The following is an 18817-nucleotide window of genomic DNA, read 5'->3' on the forward strand; positions in this document are numbered from 1 at the left end:
GGGACCTGGTGGGAGCAGAGGGGCACAGCTTGGCTTTGCATCAAAAGCATTCAAACATTAACCTTTTTTGGTATGCGTCAACACGAAAAGGAGAGGAAACCTGGTATTCTCGAAGGATTGCATAGACTGCTTCGTTAGACTTGGGGTGGCTCAGGATCTCAGGCCCAGCCCACCATGCACCGTCCAAGTGAGCAGGAAGCCTCAGTTCTGTCTTCAGGAACTCGAAGGGCAAAGCAAGACAAACAATAGCAGAAAACTTGTTTCTTTTTTTAATACTCAAGCATTTAAAAAAATCTCGCACGGCTGCTCAGCTGGGACCTTAACGGCTCTGTAACAGTCACCGGAGGCTGCCGCGGGCAGGGCCGCCGTCAGGCACGCCGGCTAGCTTGGACGCGGCGGCGGCGGCGGCGGCGGCACTGGTGGTGGTCACCTCAGCAGCAGGGAAGGCTGAGGTAAAATTGGGAGTCAGAGCTCCAGAGAGCCAGTGCGCAGGGTCAAAACCGACAACCGCACTCACGGAGGGCCGGACATAGGAGCGGACCAAGCGGCCCGCCGAGCCCCGGCGTTGCGGCGGCTGGGGCCGGGGCAGCAGCCCGCCTCTGCCGGAGACAGGCAGCGGGGCAGGGCGGGCGGCGGGAGCCTTCTGGGAAATGTAGTTTTCCCGCCCAGCGGGGCGGGGACCAATCGCCGCTCCGCTCCCCCACCTCACCCCATCGGGGCCTGCTGGGAGTTGTAGTTCCTCCCGCCCCCCGCTCCAGCGGCGGGTAATGGCGGCGGGGCCGAGCGAGACTACTCCTCCCAGCGCGCACTGCTCCGCCGCCGCTCCCCCGCCCGCCCTCTCGCCTGGCTGTAAACAAACAGGGCGGCGGGCGATGGCGGCGGTTTTGGGCCGCGGTGGGGGTCGCTGAGTGGTGGCGTCTGCTGGGGCGGGCGGCTCTGGTGCGTGCCCTGTGCAGGGTTTGCGGGGCCGGGGCTGGCGGCACACATGGATGACAGCAAGGTAAGGGGCCGCGGGGCCCGCCCGGGGGCTGGGAGCCGGCTCGAGCCGAAGGCAGCCCGTGAGGAGGTGCACTGGTGCAGGGAGCCCGGGCAGCCCGCCTTGCGCCTGACCCCGAGGGGTTCAACCTCGGTGGCTGCCGGTGGGAAGGAGGGGTTGTCCCTTCACTCTCCTCGCTTGCTGCGTGCCGTGGAGCACAGCGCTTGGATGCTGCTTCTGGCTCTTCCTTGAAGCTCCAGGCGTGGGCCAGGGGCTGGATACAGACCAGTGGTCTGGTCTGGTGCGGTGGATTGTGTTCCTGTAGCACCCTGAACTTCATAGATAAATAGCAGCTGTGGACAAATGGTGAGGTACTAGGGCAGGAGCGTGGGTTGCAACCTTGTAATGGGCACTGGTGCTTCAATTCTTCCTGTGTTTTCTTATGAGAACAGCACAGTGGCATCCCTGATGGTACAGGTCTTCCATTTAAGCAGAGTGAAACATCAGAAGATGCACGAGGAACGCTGCCTCTGACTGCTTGCACTGGGGTGCCCCTAAAGCGGGACTTACAGGGCCCGTGTGAGGCCTCAGAAAATAACTGCTATGTCCAGTCAGTTCTGCATTTTGCGACTGAAGCTCCCAGCTGAGTTTGGGTGTTCCAGCTCAGTAGCGTGGTGGGCTATGGTATTATCCTGGGCTTTGTGCTGGAGATAGCTTAATTCCCCAGGAGTGAGCCGGGTGAAACCACGCTTGAGGTGGGCTGCAAGGCAGCCGTCTTCTGACTCATAATACATTCTGAGCTTGGCTTCAATACTAAAACTGGTCATGTGGTAGTCACAGGCCTGTGGTACCTTGTCTGTTCTCAAGCTACCTGGTTTTCTTCGCACTTAAATTTTACTAAAACAAAATTGCACTGCCTGTGCTGATCTACCTTAATTTGGAGGGGAAGAAATACCTGATGCAATTTCTTAGGGAACAAATCTAAGAAATTTAGAAGTGATAAATTATTTGGCAGTACAAGGGCTCCGCAGAACGGATCGTAAGCATGTGTAAGGTTCATGATGATTTGCCAAAATAACGCACATACTCTGGTTTTATTGAGGCCTTGTCTGAAAGCTGCAAAGGAAGGTGGGGGGAATCTGCATCACGGAAGTCAACAAAATGCTCACAACTGTGAGGACTGCATGAAAGTTTATGTAGGGCAGTAGTCCAGAAGATCCAGAAGACTTAATTCTGGGGGCATTTATAGCTCATGAATATTAGCTGATTTTTATTCCTTTTGGTGTTAATAACATTCGACTTCTCCTGTATCAGAATTAATTTATTTGTAACAGATAGCTTCCGGATTTTTCATTTTAAAATAATTTTGATCTATTGTTGTGTTTTGTGATGTCCTGATAATCTGCTTTTTTCTGAAAAGTTTTTGGATGCATTTACAAAATAAACTAAATCTTTTCATCAAGTCAGTAAGACAGGTCTTTGTTCTTTTTGTTTCTTTAGGAAAATTGATGTTGAGCTAAGGACCGGCGGGGAGGGGGGAAATGAAGTGGAGCGGAATATTCCTATATTGTCTCAAGTACACCTTCCTAGCATGATGTTTTTGTTTAATGCTTATTGCTGAGGTACTTGTGAGACAGTAGCATTGAAAAGGTTCCTGCCCAGAACTACTGGGTGTTGCTTTACCTAAGGAAAACTTTGAAAATCTTTGTTAGGGCAGCAGGTTTTTCATTAGCTAATAACCTTGGGTGATATCAGATCTTCCTATCTTCTACTGAAAATAGCTGATACTCGTCAGTAAGTGCCTGCTGCTCTCAGAGGTTTCACTGCAGTTGTTTTGAAGGGCTGCAGTTCCTTTCAGAACAAGTTCATGAGGCTGCAGAGTGCCCTAAAGGTTTGGTGGCTCCATTCAAGAGATCCCATTTCTCTTGGTAGGGCTCCTCCTGTTGCATGTTGCTGTGTCAGGGTGAGGCAAGCATTCTTTATACTTCATTTTATAGTCAGTGCAGTCCTTGAGCCAGTGTGTACTTGAAATCTTCTAAAAGTTTCACTGAGTCATGTTTTCCTCCTTATTGAGAGGGTTGGCCTGTGTGATTGAAGAGTCTTATCTGTGAATTGAACAAGTGTGATTGTGAAAGGAATTTCTCTGTAAAAATGGAGATAACTAAATTGTATTAGTAGTGAAGTAACCATTCTATAGCTGCATCCACCTAAGTTCAGTGTTGTCCTTCATCTATATGACATAAAGAATTTAGAATTGGGCTTGCAGGCTGTAATGTTTTCCTTAATTCTTAGCGCACTCTAATTTAGCTATACCCTGTTTAAGAGAACAATTGAAAAATGGTTCACCTTAACATATTCCTCAAAATGGGAAGGAAATAGTAAATAAAGGGAGAGGTAGAGTATCTGAATGTCAGATCTAGAAAGCTGTCATGTTCCAGTTTAAAAGGATGTTCTTAAATTATACACACAAAAGATCCCAACTAAACCCAATATATGACCTTCTCTTCTTTCTCCTATAGAGCTGCTCTGAAACTATGGCTCTTTCAGACACCGGTCTCACTTCTTGCCGTGGTTTGAGCTAGTTGTGGTTGTGTAAAGGAAGAAGTTTAGTGATGCAGCTGTTCCTTGGCAATTAATCTCTGTGAAAATAACACTTCTGTGTCTTGGAAATATGTAGACACAGGAAAAATGAGAAACTCTGCCACTGTGATTTCATCCTTTATAGGTGAAATTACTTGGTTTACAAGACTACATATAGCATTATATATTTATTATATACATTGGGAAGCAGGGGGTTTGTATGAGAGTAAGAAGTATTTTTCACGTTTGTGGTAGTTGATAAATAACTCCTGTTGGTAACTTATAACACAGTTCTAAGTATCTAACTGCAATCTTTATTAATTACAGAAGTTTTTATAGGGTACACTCTGGCAATACTTATGTAACTCTCAGTTTATGGGTAGAAATGAGAAATAAAAAAATTCTTAACATTAGATCACTTTTTTATTATTCCAGTGAAATTTAAACCAAGCAAACAAAAATCAAACCAACAGCAACAAAAAAGTTTGGGTTGCCCTCTTTTATTAGACATATTCTTGTCCTGTAAGGAAAAGATAACTTCAGTTTTCAGAAAGTTTAGATGAAATGTATTTTTCTTCAAAAATATGCTAAACTGAACCAAAACATGAATGTATAGATTGAGTTTTAAGAAAAAGTGCATTTTGGAGACATAAATACTATATTTTAAATGTATTTTATAATTTAAAGTGGGAATTTAAAAGAAAGTGTAGTGCATCATTCTTAATCTTGGCAGTGGAATGTAGTAATTGATTACTTCTTTTGAATGGGAGTGAAAATTTAGGGAAAGGCACCCAGCAGCTTTTTAAAATGCCTTGCTAGTTCAAGGCAGCTGCTTACATGTGTTGGATATACAAAGGATGGTAAAAAATCAGGCTTAGGAAAACCTCCAGTTATCCGATTCTGATGACAATAAAACAGTCCGCTCTTAAGATCTTTAAAAGAATAGATCTCTTGTACTTGTTTTAATTCCAGGTTAGGTTCTCAACTTTGAACAGACTGGTTGTTGGCTTTCTTTTGCTTGTGAATAAATTGCTGCATCCTCTAAATGAAGAAACCGGTTCCTTTATATCTGTAAAAGAGGCTGTGGCTGTTGAAAGCCGGGTCTCCAGCTCAGATTGTTTGCTCTCCAGCAGGCTGGTCCCAGGGCCTTGGGCAAGGACATGGATCTGGAGGTCTGACTATATCTAAACTTCCGCAAACTTGCAATGTGCGAAGTGAAAGAAAAGCTTCTGAATAGGTAAGGTCAGAGTGTTTTCAGCTGTTAACTGAGCTTGAGAAAGCAAGCCCTCAGATAAACTGTTCGTATGGGGCACTTATATTTACGGATTGAGTATCTGTCGATGTCTTGCTCTGATGTTCATACAGCCTTTCCATTTTGGGGGTGCACTTGGTGGTAAGGCAGGGGAAGGCCACAGCAAAATTCTGCACACAAGAACTTGTGCAGCTTTCCCCACTGCCTAGCTTTGAAACATGAAATACCCAGTCATGTGTGATCCTGAGGGGAGTTTTGCGGTAAATCATAATTACTGGGATGCAGACATCCCTTGGGAGGAGTGTGGGAGCAAGTCAGAGATGAAATCTTGTGCTTAAAATCAAGGGCCTGATGGGTCTTCATTCATGAGATGTCCTCTAGCACGTCTGTGCCTGTGACCCTTGCTGTTGTGGGTGACTGGGATCACAAAGAGAGCGGCAATCTCCCAGGCGATCCTGGAACCGACTCTGAGGAATGCTTTGAATGCCACAGCAGGGACTGAGAGCTGGTATGGAGAGCTAAGCGCAGGATCTGTTTCCATAATAACCTCAGTTGTTAAGGAGGTAGGTTACTGTGTTTTCATCCTTTAGGACTTTTTCAGAGTACACAGGCTTGCAAAGAGCTGGAGACTTCTTCCATCCAGGCTCATGTTCAAACATAAAATGTTCTCTTTGCTGCTAGCTTGGAAATACAAAACCTAAATAGCTTTGGTTATAACTTAGATGGGCCATTTCAAATTGTCAGATGTTCTAACAAGTTTTAACAAGTCGCTGCTCACCATCGCTCAGATGACGCATCCACTGTCTCACATTTGCAATGGGTAAGTAAAATGGATGAGCTTAAACCCCATAGACTAGTTTTGTTTTATGTTAGCAGTGGGCTAGGAGGATATGTGTAGTATAGAGTTAGTTGACCATCCTTGTTGCCTGTTTCAAGCTCCACTATAAACAGGTTTAAAGAAGTCTGTGTATAAACTGGGAGAACACGTATGGTGTGTTGGTGGATGTGCTTCCAAGTCCTTCCTGGAGGGAACAGGAGGACTCTCACCTGTTGAGCAGTAAGGTGGCATCTGGCTGAATTCTGCAGTCTAAGTAGCAATTCCTAGCCTGAACCTTAATGATTACCCATCTTGACTTGTGGACATGTGTAAGACTTTATGAAAACTTGATGTGTATTCCTAGCTTATGCTTTTAAAAAGAGACATTTCAGCAAAGATAGTTGTCTTTATACTTCTGTGCTAAAGATCACCTTAGTACATTAATCACTTTGTATGATCAGACTTCTAGGATTAATTTCTATTGACATATCTGCTTAAGACTTAGTGTTTGCTCACTAAATAGTATCTTATTTTTGGATCATTATTGGATGCATTTTGTCTGCCAGTGAAAGTTAACTAAATCGGGGTAAAGCATATAAAATGACATGCAAGGGAAGAATAACCAGCATATTTTCTACCTACTGCATATACTGCTACTGTGAACGGTATGCTGTGACTTAGCAGATTGGATAACAATCTTTATTAGGAGACTTGTGACTAACTTAATTTTATTACTGATTTTGAAAAAATATTTGCAAGCGTGAATAGATTCCTCCCCTTTCTACTGTAGTGAATGCAGTGCTGAGGTTTTATTTCTTGCTAATAATTTTTATAGTTTTACATAAATTCTGTAGATGATCATCAACTCCATGCTAAGTTAAGTTCTGCAGACCTGTGCCTTCAGCCACTAATGCAACCAAGAGTCTGCTTAAGATGATTCCTTGAGCTGGATCTCAAATACTGGTTGATGGAGCACTTAAGAGCTACTTGTTTATTTGTTGAAATCTGAGGGCCTTTTTTCAGGGCAAGTAATTGCAGCTATTTCCGATTCCAGGTCAAATAATTTTGTACATGAACACTGATGGCAGGCAAGAATGAAGTTATGATCTGAGTACTGTATTAAAAAGGAAGGGAGATACATTTTTCTATTTTCTGAGGTCTGAGTGAACTGAAATATGACCTTGACTGGACTTCTGACATGCATGTCATTGTCAATATTTCTGTGACCAATGTTATGATTAATATTGTTCTGGGTCTTGATTACATATGACTCCCTGAAAAAAAAAAATAAAATCCCTTTTGCTCAATGCTAATAGATTCCATCTCTTTTTAAACTCCCGAGGAATACGAAGGGAATTAAAAAACGTTTGCTTGCTTGGATTTTCTTGTTCTGCTGCCATGTGCAACATCAGCTAGCACTGTGGCTTTGTCTTCTTTCTGTCACATTAGCATAGCAACTGAGTAGGCAAACATGACTAGAAGCCAGGGAGATATGGTAATGTGGGATGGTGGCAAAGGATATATCAGGCCTTTTTATCCCCTGGCTGGGTTGCTTAAGGTTACAGCAGGAGCTTCTAAATATTGGTGAGGAAAAAGTGTTAAAGGATGCAGGATTTGACTAAATCGCTTACCAAATCAGCTGTGGAGGGTGATGCCTAATTGTATGGTGAACTCCAGTTCAGGATCCACAAAGGCAGTGTGAGTCTTTCGGGATGGTGTGAAGGCAGATTATTAGGGTCCTGCTGCTTTAAGTTGGAGTTAAAAGGGAAGGAAGTTTTTCATTATTTCCATGGCCCTGGTGGTTACAGCGTTGGCAAACAATGACCCAAGAGGTACAAGCCCTTTTCCTCCCATAAGAGAGCTTGTGTGCCGGGCTGCTGCAGTGGCAGAAGATGTTGTGGGGAGAGAGCAATTAGTACACCTATCTGTAGAAAGCTCCCTAGAGTGACTAGAGGGAAAGCAGTTCATTGATAATGGTGGATCCAGGATGCCGTTGCAACGTGCAAAGCGGTCTACACCAGTGTCTAATTTCCTTGCAGACTACGAAGCGCCTTTAATTGTTTCATGTCCACATCTCTAGATCAGTCAATGAAGAGCATGCCTTTAAACTCTGAGTTTGTACGAGCTCACTTGGTATCTTACTGGCGTAACAATCCACTCTCCCTTGCCCTGTGTTTTCTGTGTTGATGTGACCCCTCCCTTGAAAAAGGCATCAGCTACATAATAAGCATAAACAAGATGCTTTGAAATAACTTTTCCTAAAAAAGAAATTATTTTATGAGATGGTGTTGTTGGATGGATTTAACTGCTGCGAAGCCGCACTGTTTGCGAGTGCTTTTTGGTGTTGCTGCCTGCCCAGGGAGCTGGCTGTGGAAAGGCTGAGTGCTATTTCCAAGTAGTTTTAACTCGCTGGTTGTGAGAAATAGCATGGTACCAACTATTCACCTGCCTGCCATTCTGGTGAAAGGGTATGGTTGCGACATGCACAAGACTGAGACTTGAGTTATTATTTTGTTCATACAGCAGTATACCCATGAGTGCTAGCCCCACTCTTCCAAAGGGTCAGAGCTCAAAGGTCTTTTTTGTTCTTTTTGTTTGTTTTTTTTTAAAGAGAGCTGGAGTGTATGTCTCTACAAGACCTTATCTAGCTCTTGAATTCAAAGATTTACTTTAAACTGCCTTGCATTGGCACAGAAAAACCTCAGGCCCTAAAAGTCTCTGAGAACTGAAGTACTTTGGCTGTAGCGTATAATGTAATATCCAGAAATCTTTTAAGTGCAGGTAATAATAGATAGCAAATTGTGAGTGCCTACACTCCCTCATGGGAAGACTGTCTAAGTCCTATTGAGCTAGGAGTATAAATCATGCCATGCAGAAATATGAGTGTGGTTCCATGAGAGGACAGAGCCGTGCTTCTCATGCCCGAAAGGGGACAGTCACTTTCCTTTCTTTGGAGCTCCTTTCCCCCTTGGCCATGGCTGATTAGTTGTATACTATTTTGGTTAATATAGTATCTGAATTAGAAGAACTTAAGGAGACTACTTTGGTGCAGTGAATGAATTTTTCAAACTGTATTCAGCAGTTCAGATGTAAGAGAGATTGATTTTTTTCTTTGCTTTTCTGAATGTATTGTTTGTTTCATTATCACAACATGTCCATTCAGTACTCTCAGTTCCCCCAGTTGCTTATGGTAGGCAGCTACACCTCAATAAATTAGGAAGGGTGGTATAGAGAGGGTAGGATTTTGTTGGCCTGTGATTGTTGACTTACTTTCCAAAAAAGAATAGGGTCAATTGTAAAATAGTGGTTTTTTGTTTTTTTTTCCCTTCATTCTAGCACATCAGTTCACTATGTTATTGTTTTTATTGCAGCCTGCGAAGTTTGTAGAACAAGTGACTTTTTTGAATGTCAAAGCTGACTTATTTTGTAGCATCACACAGTAAAAAGTGCCTTTTTTTAAAAATATAAACTCTGATATTTCGAACACTGGCTATTAGAAGAAGTATCATCTATCAGGCATGGTGAAACACAAAGCTGGCAGCGAAATGCTTGTATGTAGGGGTGTGCGTGTGAGGTGTGTTTCTCCACACCCCCTCCATTCAAACAGTGTGGTCAGAATGCAAATAAAGAGAAATCTTCACTTCAGAGGGGAGGTGGGGTGTGTGGCTGACGTGACATTTACGGGGTGATACTACCTGATGACCAGTGTACTGAATTTCAGACCGTATTTAAGACTTTCATATGCCATGCTCTCATGTTAAGAGAGTAAAATATTTGGGTGGGGAAGCATAGAGTAAACATTGAGGAAACTATTACCTTTTTTATTTGTAACAAGAGAAGCTTTCTGACCTGTAAAAAAAAAAAGGAGCCACAAAGAAGAGGGGAAAATGATTGCAAAACCTGCAGTCTGTAGGACAAGAAATTAGAGGATTACAGTTCTGCAAGGGAGATCTAAATTGGGTGCTGGGAGAATTGAACACTGTCATATGCTGCATGAGGAGGCATGAGGAGACAATTTTCCAGGCTGTGTAGTATTGTTTCGAAGGTGAACATGGCCAGAGTGGTTAGGTACAACAGCAATAGAGGCTGCAGAGGTAGGTCTCAGCGTGAGTTCCCTGTTTAGTAAAAACCCTGAGAAGATTCCTCAGTCCTGAATTTTTTTCAAAGGAAGCTCAGATGGCTAGTGAGTAATTTTGACAAGTTGCATCTTTCAAGTAGGCTGAAACTATGGCCACTTTATTGCAGCAAAACTAAGTTTTGGAATATATTGATTTAAATAAATATTTTTTCTTCCAAATTAAAGTGTTAAACTCCATAATACTTGCCAACTCTAGAAACACTATATTAGGGCAGGAGTTGTTTGTAATAATAAAACAGTTTTGCTACCAATTTGACTGACTGTCTCCGAGGTGTCCCAGATACCCTCCTAGATATCTGTAGTAGTGTGCCCAGCTCTGTGCTCCCCAGTACAAGAGAGAAGTGGAGCTACTGGAGAGAGTCTGGCAAAGGGCCCCTAAGATGATGGAGCACCTCTCCTGTGAGGAAAGGCTGAGAGGGCTGGGACTGTGTGGCCTGGAGAAGAGAAGGCTCCAGGGACCTCAGCAGTGTGTACAAATACCTGAAGGGAAAGGTGGAAAGAGGACAGAGTCAGACTGTCTGCAGTGGTACCCAGTGCCAGGACCAGAGGCAATGGACACAAACTGAAACACAGGAGCGTCCCACTGAACATCAGGGAACTTTTTAATGTGAGGGTGACAGAGCACTGGCACAGGCTGCCCAGAGAGTTTGTGGAGTCTCCCCCCTTGGAGATGTTCAAAAGCCATCTAGACATGGTCCTGAGCAACTGGCTGTAGGTGGCCCTGTTTGAGCACAGGGGATTGCACCAGATGGCTCCAAAGGTCCCTGCCAACCTCAACTGTGCTGTGATGCTGCTCTTCCAAATCAGATCAGTAACATTTACAGTAGGACTGTTTAAGCACTGACTTCAATATGACATACTGCTGTCACTGAAAACTTCATACGTCAGCCCCCTAAACAAGCTACATCTTTCCTCTGTTGCTCAGGATCAGTGAAAGTATATGCAAAATTTTCTGCCTGAGGCACCTCGTAGGCACAATGACATGGCTCCAGCATCCCCTCTGCAGAACAGGATCTTTAGTGTACTCTTCCTTTCCAGGTGGTCGGAGGCAAGGTAAAGAAACCAGGCAAGCGAGGTCGCAAACCAGCCAAAATAGACTTGAAGGCAAAGCTTGAAAGGAGTCGTCAGAGTGCAAGAGAGTGCAGAGCCAGGAAGAAGCTGAGGTACCAGTACCTGGAAGAGCTGGTTTCAAGCAGAGAGCGAGCCATCTGTGCTCTTAGAGAAGAGCTTGAAATGGTAAGAAACTATCATTTAACTTAACCCTCGGTATTATTTGGGACTTGCCCTCGTGGACATTTGTTCCTGAAATCACTGTGACTGAGAGTGGGATTTGGCTAATCATAAGGTATCAAAACGTCAGTGACAGATGCACTCAGCTGTTTGCCTATTTTGTGTGTTGGATACGAACCCCATGTCACGTGTTAGCTGCTGGTTTTGAACTGGAAGCAAGCAAAGTGCCATTGCTTATGAGTCTGTTATATTTGAAATGTTTGTTTTAGAAAACCTCTGACAGAGGTAGAAAGTGGTAGAGGGTGGAAAGAGGTGTGTTAAAATATGAAGGGGGACATACATCCACAGTGTGTCATTGCTTCCCACAGACCAGTGCATCTGTTGGGGGGGTTGATTCTTGCAGGACAGTCTCTATGTAGGTGGTTGCGCTGCTGTCCTGTGTTCCAGCATGTGTAAGATGGGTGTCTTGGCCAAACAAGCTGCATTAACCAAAGAGAATGTTTCATCTGGAAATACAGACTTAGCTCCTAAGTGATACTGAGATGCCATTGAAATTTCACCGGAGCTGATGGTATTGCCTTGACCTTGGATTAGGTCTGTTTGAATTGTCAGGGCTAATCACCACAAGTGAATAGGGTTATGATTGGGTGGAAAGTCAGCCAAGTGACCACAGGTTTTTCAGTGTGCTTCAGGGTTTGCCAAAGAAGAATTTAAGATGAGGGAACTAGGAATAAGGCACATGTGCTTCAACTGTGCCTTGCACAATCAGAAAGGACCTCTTAATAGTCAATCAGCCCCAGAGTCATGTGAAATATTTGTTTTTAATAGGCCATGAACTGGAACGGTATTCTGGTATGCCAGCAGTGAGAAAATGCACAAAGTGTTCCATGTTGTTTAATAATTACAGTATTGTGTCTAGTACTGCCACTGAGCAGCAGTTTATTGACTGAAACAGGATTTACTGAGGCCAGGTATGCAACCATGGACACGTGCTTAGCTCATTAGTGCTCTGCAGTTTTGTAAGAGGCTTCAGCCCAGTAAATTCAAACCTTAAATGAATATACCGGAAGGGAAAGATTACAGCTCTGTTTTGTCTGCTAGTGTGATCCTGGCAGTTTGCTAATGCCTAATGTGTTTGCATATTTCAGTACAAGCAGTGGTGCATGGCGATGGACCAAGGGAAAATCCCCTCTGAAATAAAAGCCCTACTAACTGGAGAGGAGCAGGGCAAAGCACAGCAGAACTCAGTCAAACTTGCCAAGGCTGGGAAGACAGAAGCAAACAGCAGCAATCCCTGTGAGTATCCAGCCTATGATTAATTCCTATTTTGTTACATCTTTTGTGGTGTAGGAGGATGGCTGTGGTGTAGGAAGAAACATAAGGATGTGCTTTTGGGCACAAATAGTTGATTGAAGCAAAGTGCTTAGTGGGTGGTACAAAGACTCTGTGTAATGTTTACATGGACAACAGAAATTACGCTAGTTAGGAAACTGGGCAGTTATTTTAAAAGAAGACTCAATCTTTGTGTTTCACCAAGGCCTGTGGAGACATGTGAAGAACTGAGACCTTAATCTTTTACAGCATTTTCTGTTTTCCTAATGCAAGGTAAATGGAGCATATAAAACATAATTGAATTTTTAAAACTCCATCAGGAAAACATTCTAGCTGCAAGTACTCAAAAGTGAGAAATGCTGGACTTGGGATTTCCTACAGAGTCTTCTTTCTGCCTCATTTGTGCTTGCCCAGGGAATGAAATAAAGTTCTTCTGGGGATTGAAAGGTGAAAAGATCATATGATATAAAGTCATATTCCTGATATGTACATGCAAAGAACAGAGCTAAGGTTGCAGCATGGGCAGTTTTATATCTCGCATTTTCTATTTTTGAAATATTTCATGCTACAGGTTAAATTACACTTTACAGTAAGCTTTTGAAAAATATGAATTCCTAGCTTTATGTTTTTAAGAAACAGCATGAAAACCACACTTGTAACTGTAACAATCTTCCCCCATGGTGCATCATTCACAGGAGGCCAATGCAGAACCTTCCGCACTGCAGCAGAGATAGCTTGGTAGCTAGCAGAAGAATGCTGTTGTCAGAGAAGTGGATGCATCCCCAGGTGCAGGGGGAAGGATCCCAGTCCGCTGCCTTCTCTTTGCCCCTCCCCACATGAAGCTCTTTGATTGTGGTGCTCCTAAGCCTGCACGGAGTGGGGTTTTGGGAGTAATAGGTGTTTGTGCAAGCGGAGTTTTGTTCTTCCTTTCTTTACACCACCCTCCCAAAATACAGCAATGGCAGCTTTTGGGCATTCCCAGTAGAAGATGGGGGCTGCTCTTGTGTCAGAGGCAAGAAGACGACTGACTTTGTCGTCAGTAGCTATGTGGTTGGTAACTGTTGTGGGAGCCTGAGAGGTTCTGTTAAAAAAAAGAAAAAAAAAGGCAAAAGGAGGATCTTGTAACAGCTTTGCTAAAGCCAAATGGAGTACTGTAGGTTGAGGAGAAGGAACTGGATCAAAAGCTTTCAGTAAGAAGGTTCATAGCCATGTAATTTGTAACCTAGATAAAGGTGTTGCTTTCAGCATCCTTTTATAATGCAGCATGTCTCTTAAGTTACTGGGACTCTTAAAGAGAGGTACTAAATATATTCCCTGCCTCTGCCCATACTTCTTTCACAGGATGTACTGCCCACCCTCCATGCTCCCAGTAAGGTAGTGAAAGCATGTCGTGTCCCTGCCCATGCTTCCAGCAATGGAACAACTGCCATCTTCTCCCACCCATTGTGCCCTGCTATCTTTCTGTATCTGCCTATACTTTCGGCCCTAGTATCTTTCTAGCCTGCAACTTAGTATGAATTCTGCTGTACTATCCTGGTTTCTCAGCCAAAGACAATGCCAAGAACTAGTAGCAAGGAAAACAAGTTGCATCAGTTTGGTTTTATGATAAGAGAGGCGATGGCAAAAGTCTTGTGGGCTGATTTACTCATCCAAGATATTGACAGATAACCTGCCACTTTCTTTAGATGGCTCTTTCTCTTGTATATGCTTTTTGCGTGTATATGATGCAGTGTGCAGAGTGGAGCTCTCAGGATTTTCAGTGGGGGTTTTGCTTGCTTATTCTCCATTTTGTTTGTGACAATGTCTTTCTCTGTATTTTATGAAATGCATGGAACATTTTTTTAATCTTATGTTTTCTTCTTTGTTTCATAGAATAAATATTATAATGAATGACTTTGCTAGACTGAATGTTGCCTTCTTTTTATTGAATTAATTGGGTCTGTTTAGCATTATCTCAATTCAGGATTCGTCAGAAGCACTGAAAATAATAAAGTGCCATATTTCAGTGTACAGCACAGTTGTTTTCAGAATTCCGTTCTGAGCACTCAGTATATTAATCCTTAAGGCATGGTTTAAAATTTATTCCCTAGACCCTGCACACATGTACTTAGTTAGCAGTTGCTAGAAATGTTGCGTAGACATGGAAAACTATTATGAAAGGTTAAGTAACACTGAAGCAGAGATGGAGAGGATATGAAGGTTCCCCTCTACCCGGTATCTTAAGCTCTGAACTGCAGTTTGTCCTGAAAGGTAGCAACAAAGCCAACCCATAAGTTTTGGGATTTTTGTCTGTTGAATGCTTGCCTGTCCTTCTTCTGGGTTCTCTGGAGGAAAAAAAAAACTAGGCCACATGTCCAGAACTATACTCTGTGAACCTTGCCAGTTGGATTTCGTAACATGATAATGCCAGCAGTGTAACTTACTACTTTTGGTTAGAATTAGACTTACACAGTCTAGTTTCAAATGTAAACTATGTATTGTAATTAAATGTGTGTTTCAAAGGTTATGTATACTTAAGTGGTTTTTTTCTGAATCGGGGATGTAGAAAATGTGCAGAGGAGTTACAGTATGCATGATCTGAACAGCTCCACTCTGCACTAGGTTATGTGACAAATGCGTCCTGATCTCACCAGAAATACTCACTTTGCTGTTTTCCCTCTGCCCTTTCTTTGTTTCACTTTCTATGATAACAAAAAAGAAACGTCTCAGGAGTTAAGTTTTCTTCTATGGAGGAAACGGGGAGTTGGAATTTCTCATTGTGATGAGCAACAGTTTTCATCTGTTCCTCATCACAGTGGCTCCTGCTTCCTGGCTTAGCCAGCAGTTGGCATTACAGGATTGTGTTTGGCAAGCCTGGGCCCGGCTCTGTGGCACAAATAGTGGCATCCATGTTCTGACAGTTTTTTTTGTGCTTCATGCAGATGGGACAGGGGGCATGTTACAGCCTACATAATCTTCAACTGTTTCCTTGTTTGTCCTGCAAGCCAAAAATATGCGTGACAGAGTTAGAGGCTCTAACTGCAGTCTTCCAACCTGCTCTAGATGCAGGGTTCTCAGCAACAATCATTAATTAGATAAAGTTCTGTGGCTTCCATCAAGTGGCAGATCATGTTATATTATCTGAATGTTCTAGCTTTAGATGCATCTCCAGGAGTCCTTTATTTTGGAGTTTGAAGTTTAGCAGTTCCCCATGAAAGCTAACAGAAATATTTATAGTTTGTGCTGGTTTGGTACTCTAATGCTTACAGTCTTTGTCCCCATTGAGGTGGCTCCTGGAAGCGATATATAGCGAAGGCCTTTGACTAGGGGTCTCATATAGCACCCTAAATAATGGAGGATGTCTTATCCTCTCTTTGTGTAAGATGGGTACAGCCTTCCACCCATTTCTCCTGCAGTGAGTGTGTGCAGCTGTTTCTCTCTCACAAACATTGAAGAAAGGAAGTAAGCCTGGAAATGCTTCATTTTCCCACTTGCCATGGAAATCTAACGATCACCTAGAACCATTTGCCCAGCTAAAGGTGGGTATCTCTTGGAAACTATCCGCAGTCTTCCAAAAATACGGTCTGAAGTATTTGGTGTTTAGAACGATGCTAGGACTCTTAGGGTAAGGCATCATGAGATTGAACTCGATGCTGATGGAGTAAGCACTGTACAGTTGCACTGATATTTTTGGGGAATTTAACCCAAGGATTTACCAGACAGTGAAAACTTGATAAAAAGAGGATGTAGTAAGTCTTGTCTTTTTAATCTCAAATACATGCTTGGGGCATAGAATCCTGAAAAATGAAGTGGATACACTTCATAGACTTGTCACTTAACTGAGAACATTTTGTAATTACATGTGTTAAAAAATGTAAAAAAAACCCCTCATGGTCTGCTTTCATAATCTGATAATAAGTGTTTGCCAGAGAACCTGCATTCAATTAAATGCTTTTCAAAATACTATTATAACTTATTTCAGAGGTGTTTGATTGTGGGGGGTTTTTATGTATTAGATGCATTTCAAAAAGCTTTTCTCTTTCTTGACAGCTGAAGCCACAGCTAGCTTTGGGAGGGTGCTTGTGACTGAGTTGTTTTTCCTTTTTTCCCTTTTACATTTTAGGGTGAAGATGAATCTACATCAGTAATGAATCTAGTTCTTCCTGGCATCCCATGAAGAGATAGAGAAGATTTGGCATCATAGTTCCATTTGCAATGTTTCAAGAAATTATAATCTCTATAAGTAGCTGTAATATTACTGTTAATATAAGGACCAAATGCCTCAGACTAGTCTAAAAATGTAGACAAATCAGAGGAAAAGCTGAAATAAGAACTGTAGTCCTTCTCATTATGCTTGTTACAGCATGAGTGACAGAGGATTGGCTGATACAGAAACCGCTGTTGTAGGTAAGGAAGGCAAAACACCTTGTGAGTTTCCTGCTGTTAGTGCCAGTAAGCATTGATTTCTCTGTAAGTTATGTCAATAACTGAGTTTCTTGTATGACTCTGTGTGGATTTGCATTAGAAAAACAGAAGCTTCTAATCTGCAGTAAAATCTGAGGTATCCCATACTGAATAGTGAAGCAGTGGACTAAAATTCAACTGGTGCTGTATTGATGGAATGTATAGATTTGTATATGTAGATATATAAGTAGAATTTGTAGTGTCAGTTATAGCCATTGCCTTAAAGCAATTTCTGCAAAGGCTGTTGCTTGATATTATTTATACCATTATTTGTATTTTCTTTATCTTACCCACTTTAAATTGTGACTAGAAAATGCTGTCATTGTGCAGCTAATAATTTTCAGCAATGCTTCATTTAAAAAAAAAAAATTAAAAACCCCAAACAGCTGACTTTTGGTTTCTTTTTTTGCTTCAGAAAAAGCACTTGGGAGGTAGAAGTTACACTTCCATAACTAGTGCAAGATTAGCCCTGCTTTTTTGTGTGTCTGCCTGTAACTGTCAACTGGCTTAAATCTATACTAACTGCTGCTTCAAGCAATTCTTGTGTATGGTCCCTATGTAGTAGGGTGGGTAATGGTGACATTCTTAACTGCTGCAGCTGATAGGTGTTCTGATGATGAAAGAAATTTGTGAGTAAAAGACTACAAGTGGGCTATAAAACTGTGTGTTTTCATGAGACAGCGTGTTCAGTGTGAATAGAAATAGCGTGCTATGAAAGGTGACGTCTTCCGTACCTTCTTTCTCATGGCAATTTTCAAAATACGTTTTGATCAAGTTATACAGTGCTGGTGACAGGAGTGCTGCATGTTCCTGTGGTAGAGCATACCAGCAGTGTCCTCCAACTTCACCATCTCCTTATGTGGTGTGCTCCGAATGCCTGTTATTGTAAGAACAATTCTTTCCTACACTCTATCGAACATAGATCCTGCTGTGTTGCTAGGTCAGTGTTTTCCGTTTTGCGTTTCTGGGCTTTTTCTTGCTTCTCCCCTAAGCAGTACTTTGAAATCTCACACTTTTTGGTATGCGTTCCTTTTTTCCTACAGAAAAAGAGTCTTCTGCGAATCTCCTTTCTTCCTTAAGTGGTCTGGCAGCTATTTTCAAAAGCAATTGAGGGTTCCTTTTCCAGAGGACTACATAAAAGCATGAGTTACTGTGCACTTTCTCTGCCTCTGCCCACATGCTGTGCCACACCCACCGACTCACACTGAATTTTAAGCTCTCCACATTTTAAGCTCTCAGTAATATCAGAGTAAATACCCCTTTTGCGCTGCAAGCTCTTAAGTTGTAGCTCAGGATCTACTACTTGTTTCTCCGTGTAGCCTAGTGGAAGCAGCGTGGATATGAGCTCACCCCAGAGAGGTTTTTTGCTTGTTCAGTTCTTCAGTTTAGCTGTGTGATCAGAAGGAAGGCAGGACTGTTAGCAGACAGCAGCAGCCGACAGTAATGACAATGTTCTTCAGCTGTAGATGTTGGGCATGTGTTGAAACAGTTCTGCTACTCATAAAGTTGTAAGTCTTCTTTCACTTGAAACATTGAGATTCACGTTATTTTGTTCCTTGCATTTCTTTAGAATTCCGTGTTGCCCAGCATTTTCACCAGTGACAGTGTTTTCAGGCAAAAGGGTGAGTTCAGCTTGGGTTTATGTATGTGAAACACTCTGTGGAGCTAAGGGGGAATTAATTTGTGAGAGAGAATATTTTTTTCTCTTTATCTCATGAACATCAGCCAGCAGAGGTTTCATCAAAGTAAATAAAGTAACAGTGTTAGTTGTCCATTTAAACCTCAAATCCTGTCTGGGTTCTCAGATAGAGAAAGGGGAAGGAGGTATTGCCTAGTTTTCTGTTCAGCTAATTACTCTTGTGACAAGTATTTGCGTAAACCTTCACAAGGTGATAGCTCACTTATACTGCAGGGACCTATTGATGAGAACAGAGGGCATTACCATTCTCACTTCAGCAAGCGGCATTTCTCATGACTTTATTCTTGGGGTTTCTTGCCTTCCAAAATAAAATAGCAATTAGCTTTTTAATTACTAGCATACCAATGGAA

The 18817-nt window shown here is 42.5% G+C and overlaps 1 protein-coding gene across 3 annotated transcripts; it reads left to right on the forward strand.

Moving 5' to 3' along the window:
* The first annotated feature begins 824 nt into the window (after nucleotides 1–824).
* Nucleotides 825–17158, forward strand: CREBL2 (cAMP responsive element binding protein like 2). 3 transcript variants are annotated; one of them, XR_010374637.1, is made up of 5 exons: nucleotides 825–1000; nucleotides 10802–10999; nucleotides 12142–12289; nucleotides 15721–15843; nucleotides 16428–17158. XR_010374637.1 is itself a non-coding variant. In XM_064461830.1 (4 exons), exons 1-4 carry the CDS (start codon nucleotides 986–988, stop codon nucleotides 16430–16432), a joined length of 366 nt encoding a protein of 121 aa, XP_064317900.1. In that variant the 5' UTR covers nucleotides 828–985; the 3' UTR covers nucleotides 16433–17158. The 3 variants fall into 3 exon arrangements, 2 of the variants coding, with proteins under 2 accessions (XP_064317900.1, XP_064317909.1); XM_064461830.1 differs by lacking the exon at nucleotides 15721–15843 and having other exon boundaries at nucleotides 828–1000; XM_064461839.1 differs by lacking the exons at nucleotides 15721–15843; nucleotides 16428–17158 and adding an exon at nucleotides 13021–14219 and having other exon boundaries at nucleotides 828–1000.
* The last annotated feature ends 1659 nt before the right edge of the window (nucleotides 17159–18817 follow it).

Source organism: Phalacrocorax carbo, chromosome 1, assembly GCF_963921805.1.
Source record: "Phalacrocorax carbo chromosome 1, bPhaCar2.1, whole genome shotgun sequence".
NCBI classification, from domain to species: domain Eukaryota; kingdom Metazoa; phylum Chordata; class Aves; order Suliformes; family Phalacrocoracidae; genus Phalacrocorax; species Phalacrocorax carbo.